Here is a 12,378-nt window from a genome sequence, read left to right on the forward strand (position 1 = left end):
CCCGGCTGGCATCTTCTCCCATCACCTTCCGCATCACGGCATCAGTGTATAACTTCCTGTGTCACTGCAGTGACAGCGGAAGTACAAATAGAGGGCGCTCTATCTGAACTTCCGCTGTCACTGGATTGACAAAGTTATACGCGGACGCCGGATGTGTGATGCAGAAGGTGATGGGAGAAGATGCCAGCCCGGGAGCCGATGCAAAGAAGATGCCGGGACCAGGCGGAGAAGAAGACAGCGGTGGACCAGGGGACTCGCGCCGGCAGAGCAGGTTATGTATAAAGGGGCAGGGGGCGCGCCGGGGGGGGAGGGGGGTGGGGTTAGGGGGGGGGGATGGTTTCGGCGGCAGCTCAGCAGATGGTGAATCGGTTTCAGGCTGAAATCGATTCACAATCTGTTTGCAGTAAAGGTGGCCATACGATCCCTCTCAGATCAGATTCGATCAGAGAGGAATCTATCTGTTGGTCGAGTCTGATGGCAAATCGACCAGTGTATGGCTACCTTTACGTGGCGTCTCTGAACTGTAACAAAGGATTGAACTTCATCCCAATCAGTAGCTGATAATTCTTTACCTTTTCTCAAATAGATCAGGGGCGGAAGGTGCTGATATTGTGGTGAAACCCCTCCCCCAGTGTGATGTCAGCACCAAGGTACTGGCATCACACTGTGGGAGGCTTGTTGCATTGTGGGAAATATTGGCTGTTTCCAGCTGCCCAGCAACCAGTATCTCCCTCTGTGCATATGCATATTTATAAAAACAAAACAAAAAAAACCCCTTTTAGCAGGGGTCTCAAACTTAATTTACCTGGGGGCCGCAGGAGGCAAAGTCAGGATGAGGCTGGGCCGCATAAGGGATTTCACAAAAAAAGTCCTCAAATGTCATTATTAACAGTTTTAATTATTTCTTCTGAACATGAAGTGTCCTACCTTATAGTTCGCTTCAGTGCTCCTATTACAAGTAATCTGCCGTGTCCCCGCCGCAAAACGAGGCCTGCAGAGCCCCCAAATCGCCCGGGGGGCAATCTGCCGGCATTTCCTGGAAGGGGCAGAGCTTTCAGCTTCAGCTCTGCCCCTCCTGACATCAATCTTGGCGCATCTCCGCCTCTCCCCGCCCCTCTCACTCTTCCTTCACAGAGAGGGGCGGGGAGAGGCGGCGATTGACGTCAGGAGGGGAAGAGCTACAGCTGGAAGCTCTGCTCCTCAGCGCAGTCGTGGATGTTTGCCCGGGGGATTTGGGGGCTCTGCAGCCCTTATTTAGCGGCGGGGATGCGGCGGATTACTTGGGAGCACTGAAGCGAACTATAAGGTAAAATAGGGTTCACTTCCGTGTCTCTTTTGCTTTTGCCGGTGCGGGCCACAAAATATTGTACCGAGGGCCGCGAGTTTGAGACCCCTGCTTTTAGCCTATTGCATTGTTAGTGGGTGTGGTTATAGCTAATGGCAGTTGGTGTTGGTGCTGTCTGTCTGTCTGGCTGAATCAAACAATATGAACAGTTACATGGTGATGATCAATAATTTCTTCTTTACGGCCCAGAGACATTTGTTCTTAAAAACAAGCTGTGATCGGCTGTTAGTGATCAGGGGCTCAGGCGACAATGAAATTAGCATTGCTGTATTGGCGCAAGCATCAGGATCGGCATGATGGCGCAACGGGAAAGTTGCAATCTACGCCCTTGCAGGGATAAGCCGCCACAAACAGGGTGTAGACTTCAACTAGCATCATCTGTAACTGGTTAAAGCAGTAGGATTAGTCATACTATGCCAGGGAAAAAACACATATATAAGTAGATAAATACTTGATCTACTTACATAACACATGTATTATACGGTCCACGTTTTGATTTCAGTGAATGTTATATAGTAAATGAAGAGAATTCTGTTGCTGGTGGGAACCATGTCTTTTGCCCACAGTTTAGGCTAAATCCTGATGTCATTTCTGCCCTTTACTTTTTTTCTTGTCTCCTCCAATCGCTGAGTCACCTCAGCCTTGCTTGTAAACACAAGTGAGTAGGGGATTAGGTTTCAGATAAGCAGCTAGGCAGGGAAATAAATGGAAGAGGAGGAATAGATTATAGATAAAAAGAACCCCCAGCATGCAATTCTTTGGCACGACTACTAAAGGGCCAGTGTTCCTTAAGTATGTGATAACTCCAAATGATAACAGCAGAAAAAGTTTTGAAACTTTTGAATGCAGGATTAGCATCTTTATCACTTAATACACTCAGACCAGTTGCTGTTGCAATTTGATTTTTTATGGTGACGATACCGCTTTAAGCCACCTTTTTCAATTGCTCCATTGAGGATTTTCAGTGGTTCACATTCTTTGTGTTGTTCTAATTGTGGAAGGCAAAATTTAAAAAAAAAATAGTTTGGGGAAAAAAAAGGCAGCACAGCTTACCAAGCTAGCATAGAATTTCTTCAGTTTATCCGGTTATAATGGCGGGATACGGTTGTAGGGATGGCAAGTGTACCACAAAGAAGGTACGTTGAAGAAACCCTTGAGCAAAAATATACAAGGAATGACTGATACTGCATTTTTAGTTTAGACCTTCTATGCTGAGTTTTCAAAAAAGTAGAGACACCCTTTAGTTATTTAAGAGTGTTTCTAATTTTTTGGGCCTCCTTTAGCTCTGATCACAACCGATATTCTTCTTGGCGTGGACTCAACAAGATGCGGATACCATTGCTGAGGAGTGTTGGCCCATGCTGGCATAATAGCGGCTCTAAGTTGGGTCAGATTGGGTGGCCGCGTTTCCAAGCTTTGAAGTGATCTTCGTCCCACAAATGCTCAGTAGGATTGAGGTCAGAGGACTGAGCTGGCCATAAAAGCAGGTTAAACTCTGCTGTTCCTCTAACCCAGGGGTCAGGAACCTTTTTGGCTGGGAGAGCCATAAACTCTACATATTTTAAAATGTAATTCTGTGAGAGCCATACAATATGTTTCAAACTGGGACAGTGCACATGCGCAGCAGAGGACTCCCGTCCCTGTTGCCATGGTGATGTGTATACAGTTGATCCGCGAGGCAGTGGAAGTGTCAGACTCGTCTTCAACTTCTCTTGTGTTTCAGCAACATCAGCAATTTCCCCAGAGCCAGACAGGAGGAATACAGACTAACAGCTTGTACAATTAGCTAGCTGACTTGGGGGTTCATTCACTTTGTAGGACGAGATCCCCGTACTTTGGCCCAATAGGCTGCCTGCCCTGTCAAGTGACAGGCAGCCTATTGGGCCAATCAATGTGCGGGGATTTCATCGTACAAAGTCACTGGACCTGACAGGGCCCAGAGTGGGACGATTGGAGCAGCTGTTCATATTGGGGGGAGCGTGAGTAAGTTAGTAGTGCATGTTACAACAGTAACGTGCCTACTCTGAAAATGTTAGTTGCGCTGCCACACTAAGCTGTGCTGCTTGAGCAGAGTAGCTTAGTGAATCAATCCCTGCTGATTTGTCTGTGAGCCAGATGCAGCCATCAAAAGAGCCACATCTGCCTCCTGAGCTATAGGTTCCCTACCCCTGGTCTAACCAATATGAGCAAGATCGAGCATGGTGGCAAGAAGCCACTACAGGCATCTTTTCCTATTTTTCTGTGATACCAAAGCCACTCTTGATGGTCTCCTGCTGCTAAATCCCAGCCTTTTGCATTGTCTGCTTTGCTAGGATATGCTTTGTTTAACGCACCTGCATTGAATTCCGCTGTAATTTCTCGTGTTGTTACCCTTCTGTTGCTCCTGAATATGCGTGCCTTTCACCTCTCTTGTTCACCAGCCTTTTTTGACCAGAATAGTTCTTTATTGCTGTCTTTTTTTTTTTTTTTTCTCAACTGCCATTCTCTAAACAGCCGAGATAGTGTTAGGCGGGAAAAGTCGTAGTTCCAGAAATGATGGCGCCAACTCTTCAGCATTGCTGATCATCCCTTGTTCAAAGTCACTTAAATCTTTTGTCTTAGGCTAGATTCACAGTGGGACGTTGCGTTTTGATGCCACGTTAAAGTCGCACCGCAAGCTTACAACGCAACGCGCCCAAAAAGTGGCAACGCAGCGTTACCGTCACATACAGCAGATACAGTAAAGAATACAGGCAATGAAAAGTATGCTTCCAAGTCATTACTGAGCATGTGCAAACAGTCCAACGCAGCTAATAACGTGTATAACGCACTGCATGCAGTACTTTTACTTAACGTGCAGCGTTAGGCACTAACGCAACGTGTGCACTGTGAATGGGGCATTGATTTTTCATTGCAGTGAGTTATTCTGCGTTAAATGCTGTTTTAACGTGCGACTTTAACGTCCCACTGTGAACTTAGCCTTACTCTTTTTGACAATAATTTCTATGATAACTACTTTGCATTTGTCCTTCTTTTACTTTCAGAAAGGTTTTAGCTGAATTTGATTTGCTTGCCTGTTCCCCTGATTTTTCTTTTCATGCAGAAATGTTTATATCCTGTACTGTGTGTTCTCTTCCACAGGAGGCTGGGAAGGTTCTGCCCAATTCAGACTTACATTTCCAAGCGGAGGGGCGATAGAGTTTGGACAACACATGCTGCAAGTGGCCTCTCAGGGTATGCCGTTTATAATTAAATCACTTTACCTGATATATGATCAGAGTGACCTTTCCATTTAAGATTAGTCGTAAGTTGTAAAAACATCAGTTCCCACCTTGACCTTTTAGCCTTCATTTTATTTAAAGCGGATCCGAGATGAAAAACGAACTATAACAAGTAACTTGTCTATATATCTTATCTAAAGTTTAGACGGTTTACACAGCAAATCTAGCTGCAAACCGCTTCAATAGTATATGATTATTTATTCCTGTGATACGCCAGCAGCCATGTTCTGTTGTCACATTGTCACAGGCTGAGGGCTGGAGATGCTATCAGCTTGCCTGTGTGTAAATTCAGTCCTCTCTCCTCCTCCCTCCTCCCCTCTGCCTCTGAAATCTCTGGCTAGTAACCTCCTCCTCCTCCTGCCCAGACTGAGCTCCCATAAGCCCTTGCTACACTGCCAAGGCACAAAAGGAGCTGTGGGCGAGGCTTGTTTAGTTTATAGGGAATTAGAGTAGTAAAACAAAACAAAGTATTTGGCTTGAGGAATGCCCTATAAACAATAGGAAAGGAACACAATTATGCAATGTGTAAAAGTTTATCTCGGACCCACTTGAAGCAGAATGAATGTTACATTCCCTAAAGACACACAAGATGTGATTGTTGCTGGTAAATGACCGCTCCTCCTGAATGATCAAGTAGTTTACAGTAGAGCTACAAATGGCACCAATATAACCCCCGTCCTTTCAGTGTTGACAGGTTTTTTTTAGAACACTGTGGCAACCCCTGGAAAGCAATGTGCCCAATTCAGCTTTCCTTTTCTGCTGAATAATTCAGGCTGCTTTTTACACATTTTAATCCAGACTGGAACTGATACTGCCAGTTATTTATGGACTAAAACATTGCTATAACATGTCTAGATTGTAAGCCTTTGGGCAGGGTCCTCACTCCTTTTGTGTCCTACCTGATCATGCACCTCTATTACTGTGCACCCATGCTATGCATTTGAGTGAACCTAACTTGCCTAACTCCATGCTCCCATCCAGTGACTGACTAAGCATTACCTGGTACTCATACTGTGCTGTGTGATCTGGTTTTCTTGTATTCCTGTATTGTCATATTGCTGTTTGTCACCCCTAAATATTGTCTGTAACCTAAATTAATGTCCAGCGCTGCGTAATATGTTGGCGCTTTATAAATACAACAAATAATAATAATAATAGTTGTGGAGAGCGTGGCCTGTTTCTTTGCAATGCTTAAAGCGGACCTGAACTCAGAACTTCCTCTCCGCTCTAAAAGATAAGCAACAGCATCATAACCTTTACCGAAAAACATTTCTTTGTTACAGCTGATACAAATCCTGCAATAAATCTGCAGCGTGTCTACTTCCTGCTTTCATGGAAGCAGAACATATTGTTAAAGACACTGTCAGTCTAGCCGCTCCTCCTTCATCACTCCGGTCCCCGCCCACGTCCCTTCCCTCCAATCAGCGGCGAGGGAAGGGACGTGGGCGGGGACCGGCGCGATGCAGGAGGAGCTCGCTGAGCACAGGGGGGGCTTAGGGGGAATCTGACTAGCAACCGAGGCTGGGCTCTATAGGCAGACCCGGCCTCTGTATGGGGATTTCATTCTCAGAACTCCACCTCGGGTTCTCTTTAACATCCTGTGCTTTCCAAATAGCTTCTCTGAGGCAGTCAGCTGACACAGCTGAGGGATCAAATGACAGCTTGTGATTAGTCACAGATGAGAGGGAATTAGACAGGCTAAACTCTCTAAATACATACAGGGTGCATTTCTCTGTTTTCCTTCTGTCCTGTGCAAGAGTTCAGCTCCACTTTAAATTTGCATACATTGCAAGGAAATGTAAAGTAGGAATTTTCACATTCCAAATGTGAAAATGTGCTTGTGAATGTAAAGCATACTTTCTGTGTACTGTATGCTTCCCTGTATGCTTCCCTGTATGCTTCCCTGTATGCTTCCCTGTATGCTTCCCTGTATGCTTCCCTGTATGCTTCCCTGTATGTTTCCCTGTATGCTTCCCTGTATGCTTCCCTGTATGCTTCCCTGTATGCTTCCCTGTATGCTTCACTGTATGCTTCACTGTATGCTTCACTGTATGCTTCCGTGTATGCTTCCCTGTATGCTTCCGTGTATGCTTCCCTGTATGCTTCACTGTATGCTTCACTGTATGCATAAAGGGCAGTGCGACTTTTACCCTCCACTGCATTCCTGTGTTTACAGAGCACATTGCAGCTCCCCACTGTGACTGTAGCCTGAATGATCAGGAATGGCTGTTTGTGATGCTATTTCATTGTATTGGTACTATATTAATGTGTAATACCGGTAATTACTATCAGCACCACTTCTCCATCCCGACATGGACGCCTCTTTATGGGTAAGTGGTAGTCGGGCATCTCTCTAACATTTTTCTACTTTTTTTTTGTTTTTATTTTGCAGCCTCAAGAGGAGGTCCTCCACCTGGCGCTTACCCCTATGTGCCCAATATGCCCAACATGCCCAATGGAGGATATGCTTACCCACCCCCAGCAGCCAGCGGGATGTATCCTCCTCCCAATGCTGGATACCCTTATCCTCCTCCACCTTCTGGTGAGCACGTCACCTTCTTCTGTGATTTTTACTGCGCTAGTAATTGTACCTTTTCATATTAAGATCGTACTCCGTAAGTATTCAGTGTTAAACTGTACCTTGCATGCAAAATCACATACTTGCTTAAAGGGAACCTAATGTCTAATTTAAAAAAAAAAGCCAGTTTTTCTTACCTGGTGCTTCTACTGGCCCCCTGCATTCGCCCTGTGCCTGCGCCTGTACTCAGCGATCCTTCAGTCCCCCGCATTCGCCCTGTGCCTGCGCCGGTACTCAGCGATCCTTCAGTCCCCCGCATTCGCCCTGTGCCTGCGCCGGTACTCAGCGATCCTTCAGTCCCCCGCATTCGCCCTGTGCCTGCGCCTGTACTCAATGATCCTTCAGTCCCCCTGCATTCGCCCTGTGCCTGCGCCGGTACTCAGCGATCCTTCAGTCACCTGCATTCGCCCTGTGCCTGCGCCGGTACTCAGCGATCCTTCAGTCCCCCGCATTCGCCCTGTGCCTGCGCCAGTACTCAGCGATCCTTCAGTCCCCCGCATTCGCCCTGTGCCTGCGCCGGTACTCAGCGATCCTTCAGTCCCCCGCATTCGCCCTGTGCCTGCGCCGGTACTCAGCGATCCTTCAGTCCCCCGCATTCGCCCTGTGCCTGCGCCGGTACTCAGCGATCCTTCAGTCCCCCGCATTCGCCCTATGCCTATGCCGGTACTCGGCGATCCTTCAGTCCCCCGCATTCGCCCTGTTCCTGCGCCGGTACTCAGCGATCCTTCAGTCCCCCGCATTCGCCCTGTGCCTGCGCCGGTACTCAGTGATCCTTCAGTCCCCCGCATTCGCCCTGTGCCTGCGCCGGTACTCGGCGATCCTTCAGTCCCCCGCATTCGCCCTATGCCTATGCCGGTACTCGGCGATCCTTCAGTCCCCCGCATTCGCCCTGTTCCTGCGCCGGTACTCAGCGATCCTTCAGTCCCCCGCATTCGCCCTGTGCCTGCGCCGGTACTCAGCGATCCTTCAATCCCCCGCATTCTCCCTGTGCCTGCGCCGGTACTCAGCGATCCTTCAGTCCCCCGCATTTGCCCTATGCCTGCGCCGGTACTCAGCGATCTTTCAGTCCCCCACATTCGCACTGTCGCATTCGCCCTGTGCCTGCGCCGGTACTCAGCGATCCTTCAGTCACCTGCATTCGCCCTGTGCCTGCGCCGGTACTCAGCGATCCTTCAGTCCCCCGCATTCGCCCTGTGCCTGCGCCGGTACTCAGCGATCCTTCAGTCCCCCGCATTCGCCCTATGCCTGCGCCGGTACTCAGCGATCTTTCAGTCCCCCACATTCGCACTGTCGCATTCGCCCTGTGCCTGCGCCAGTACTCAGCGATCCTTCAGTCACCTGCATTCGCCCTGTGCCTGCGCCGGTACTCAGCGATCCTTCAGTCCCCCGCATTCGCCCTGCGCCGGTACTCAGCGATCCTTCAGTCCCCCGCATTCTCCCTGTGCCTGCGCCTGTACTCAGTGATCCTTCAGTCCCCCGCATTCTCCCTGTGCCTGCGCCGGTACTCAGCGATCCTTCAGTCCCCCGCATTCGCCCTGTGCCTGCGCCGGTACTCAGCGATCCTTCAGTCCCCCGCATTCGCCCTATGCCTGCGCCGGTACTCAGCGATCCTTCAGTCCCCCGCATTCGCACTGTCGCATTCGCCCTGTGCCTGCGCCGGTACTCAATGATCCTTCAGTCCCCCGCATTCGCCCTGTGCCTGCGCCAGTACTCAGCGATCCTTCAGTCACCTGCATTCGCCCTGTGCCTGCGCCGGTACTCAGCGATCCTTCAGTCCCCCGCATTCGCACTGTCGCATTCGCCCTGTGCCTGCGCCGGTACTCAATGATCCTTCAGTCCCCCGCATTCGCCCTGTGCCTGCGCCAGTACTCAGCGATCCTTCAGTCACCTGCATTCGCCCTGTGCCTGCGCCGGTACTCAGCGATCCTTCAGTCCCCCGCATTCGCACTGTCGCATTCGCCCTGTGCCTGCGCCGGTACTCAATGATCCTTCAGTCCCCCGCATTCGCCCTGTGCCTGCGCCGGTACTCAGCGATCCTTCAGTCCCCCGCATTCGCCCTGTGCCTGCGCCGGTACTCAGCGATCCTTCAGTCCCCCGCATTCGCCCTGTGCCTGCGCCGGTACTCAGCGATCCTTCAGTCCCCCGCATTCGCCCTATGCCTATGCCGGTACTCGGCGATCCTTCAGTCCCCCGCATTCGCCCTGTTCCTGCGCCGGTACTCAGCGATCCTTCAGTCCCCCGCATTCGCCCTGTGCCTGCGCCGGTACTCAGTGATCCTTCAGTCCCCCGCATTCGCCCTGTGCCTGCGCCGGTACTCGGCGATCCTTCAGTCCCCCGCATTCGCCCTATGCCTATGCCGGTACTCAGTGATCCTTCAGTCCCCCGCATTCGCCCTGTGCCTGCGCCGGTACTCGGCGATCCTTCAGTCCCCCGCATTCGCCCTATGCCTATGCCGGTACTCGGCGATCCTTCAGTCCCCCGCATTCGCCCTGTTCCTGCGCCGGTACTCAGCGATCCTTCAGTCCCCCGCATTCGCCCTGTGCCTGCGCCGGTACTCAGCGATCCTTCAATCCCCCGCATTCTCCCTGTGCCTGCGCCGGTACTCAGCGATCCTTCAGTCCCCCGCATTTGCCCTATGCCTGCGCCGGTACTCAGCGATCTTTCAGTCCCCCACATTCGCACTGTCGCATTCGCCCTGTGCCTGCGCCGGTACTCAGCGATCCTTCAGTCACCTGCATTCGCCCTGTGCCTGCGCCGGTACTCAGCGATCCTTCAGTCCCCCGCATTCGCCCTGTGCCTGCGCCGGTACTCAGCGATCCTTCAGTCCCCCGCATTCGCCCTATGCCTGCGCCGGTACTCAGCGATCTTTCAGTCCCCCACATTCGCACTGTCGCATTCGCCCTGTGCCTGCGCCAGTACTCAGCGATCCTTCAGTCCCCCGCATTCGCCCTGCGCCGGTACTCAGCGATCCTTCAGTCCCCCGCATTCTCCCTGTGCCTGCGCCTGTACTCAGTGATCCTTCAGTCCCCCGCATTCTCCCTGTGCCTGCGCCGGTACTCAGCGATCCTTCAGTCCCCCGCATTCGCCCTGTGCCTGCGCCGGTACTCAGCGATCCTTCAGTCCCCCGCATTCGCCCTATGCCTGCGCCGGTACTCAGCGATCCTTCAGTCCCCCGCATTCGCACTGTCGCATTCGCCCTGTGCCTGCGCCGGTACTCAATGATCCTTCAGTCCCCCGCATTCGCCCTGTGCCTGCGCCAGTACTCAGCGATCCTTCAGTCACCTGCATTCGCCCTGTGCCTGCGCCGGTACTCAGCGATCCTTCAGTCCCCCGCATTCGCACTGTCGCATTCGCCCTGTGCCTGCGCCGGTACTCAATGATCCTTCAGTCCCCCGCATTCGCCCTGTGCCTGCGCCAGTACTCAGCGATCCTTCAGTCACCTGCATTCTCCCTGTGCCTGCGCCGGTACTCAGCGATCCTTCAGTCCCCCGCATTCGCACTGTCGCATTCGCCCTGTGCCTGCGCCGGTACTCAATGAACCTTCAGTCCCCCGCATTCGCCCTGTGCCTGCGCCGGTACTCAGCGATCCTTCAGTCCCCCGCATTCGCCCTATGCCTGCGCCGGTACTCAGCGATCCTTCAGTCCCCCGCATTTGCACTGTCGCATTCGCCCTGTGCCTGCGCCGGTACTCAATGAGCCTTCAGTCCCCCGCATTCGCCCTGTGCCTGCGCCAGTACTCAGCGATCCTTCAGTCCCCCGCATTCGCCCTGTGCCTGCGCCGGTACTCAGCGATCCTTCAGTCCCCCGCATTCGCCCTGTGCCTGCGCCAGTACTCAGCGATCCTTCAGTCCCCCGCATTCGCCCTATGCCTGCGCCGGTACTCGGCGATCCTTCAGTCCCCCGCATTCGCACTGTCGCATTCGCCCTGTGCCTGCGCCGGTACTCAATGATCCTTCAGTCCCCCGCATTCGCCCTGTGCCTGCGCCAGTACTCAGCGATCCTTCAGTCACCTGCATTCGCCCTATGCCTGCGCCGGTACTCAGCGATCCTTCAGTCCCCCGCATTCGCCCTGTGCCTGCGCCAGTACTCAGCGATCCTTCAGTCCCCCGCATTCGCCCTGTGCCTGCGCCAGTACTCAGCGATCCTTCAGTCACCTGCATTCGCCCTGTGCCTGCGCCGGTACTCAGCGATCCTTCAGTCCCCCGTATTCGCCCTGTGCCTGCGCCGGTACTCAGCGATCCTTCAGTCCCCCGCATTCGCCCTGTGCCTGCGCCAGTACTCAGCGATCCTTCAGTCACCTGCATTCGCCCTGTGCCTGCGCCGGTACTCAGCGATCCTTCAGTCCCCCGCATTCGCCCTGTGCCTGCGCCAGTACTCAGCGATCCTTCAGTCACCTGCATCCGCCCTGTGCCTGCGCCGGTACTCAGCGATCCTTCAGTCCCCCGCATTCGCCCTATGCCTGCGCCGGTACTCAGCGATCTTTCAGTCCCCCGCATTCGCCCTGTGCCTGCGCCGGTACTCAGCGATCCTTCAGTCCCCCGCATTCGCCCTGTGCCTGCGCCGGTACTCAGCGATCCTTCAGTCCCCCGCATTCGCCCTGTGCCTGCGCCAGTACTCAGCGATCCTTCAGTCACCTGCATCCGCCCTGTGCCTGCGCCGGTACTCAGCGATCCTTCAGTCCCCCGCATTCGCCCTATGCCTGCGCCGGTACTCAGCGATCTTTCAGTCCCCCGCATTCGCCCTGTGCCTGCGCCGGTACTCAGCGATCCTTCAGTCCCCCGCATTCGCCCTGTGCCTGCGCCGGTACTCAGCGATCCTTCAGTCCCCCGCATTCGCCCTGTGCCTGCGCCGGTACTCAGCGATCCTTCAGTCCCCCGCATTCGCCCTGTGCCTGCGCCGGTACTCAGCGATCCTTCAGTCCCCCACATTCGCCCTGTGCCTGTGCCGGGACTCAATGATCCTTCAGTCCCCCGCATTCGCTCTATGCCTGCACCGGTACTTAACGATCCTTCAGTCCCCCGCGGCGGCTCAGGTTCGATTTCGCCGACTGAGCCTGTCGCTGGCCACATGCTTTCTTGTTCACACTCCTGTTGCCAGTAGCGTCCTGCACAGACATAGTAGAAATGTTCTCGTGCTGCATCTGTGCAGGATGCAACAGGCAACAAGAGTGGAAACAAGGATGTGCGCAGCCAGTG

General features: G+C 52.8%; 1 protein-coding gene across 1 annotated transcript in view; it reads left to right on the forward strand.

The window, feature by feature from the left end:
• Nucleotides 1–12,378, forward strand: part of WBP2 (WW domain binding protein 2) — a 47,168-nt gene that overhangs the window by 26,065 nt on the left and 8,725 nt on the right. The window contains exons 4-5 of the mRNA XM_068263789.1: nt 4,466–4,558; nt 6,998–7,147. Coding sequence (XP_068119890.1) covers nt 4,466–4,558; nt 6,998–7,147 — 243 coding nt within the window. The remainder of the gene's footprint in view (nt 1–4,465; nt 4,559–6,997; nt 7,148–12,378) is intronic.

The sequence above is a fragment of the Hyperolius riggenbachi genome, chromosome 12 (assembly GCF_040937935.1).
Source record: "Hyperolius riggenbachi isolate aHypRig1 chromosome 12, aHypRig1.pri, whole genome shotgun sequence".
Classification (NCBI taxonomy): domain Eukaryota; kingdom Metazoa; phylum Chordata; class Amphibia; order Anura; family Hyperoliidae; genus Hyperolius; species Hyperolius riggenbachi.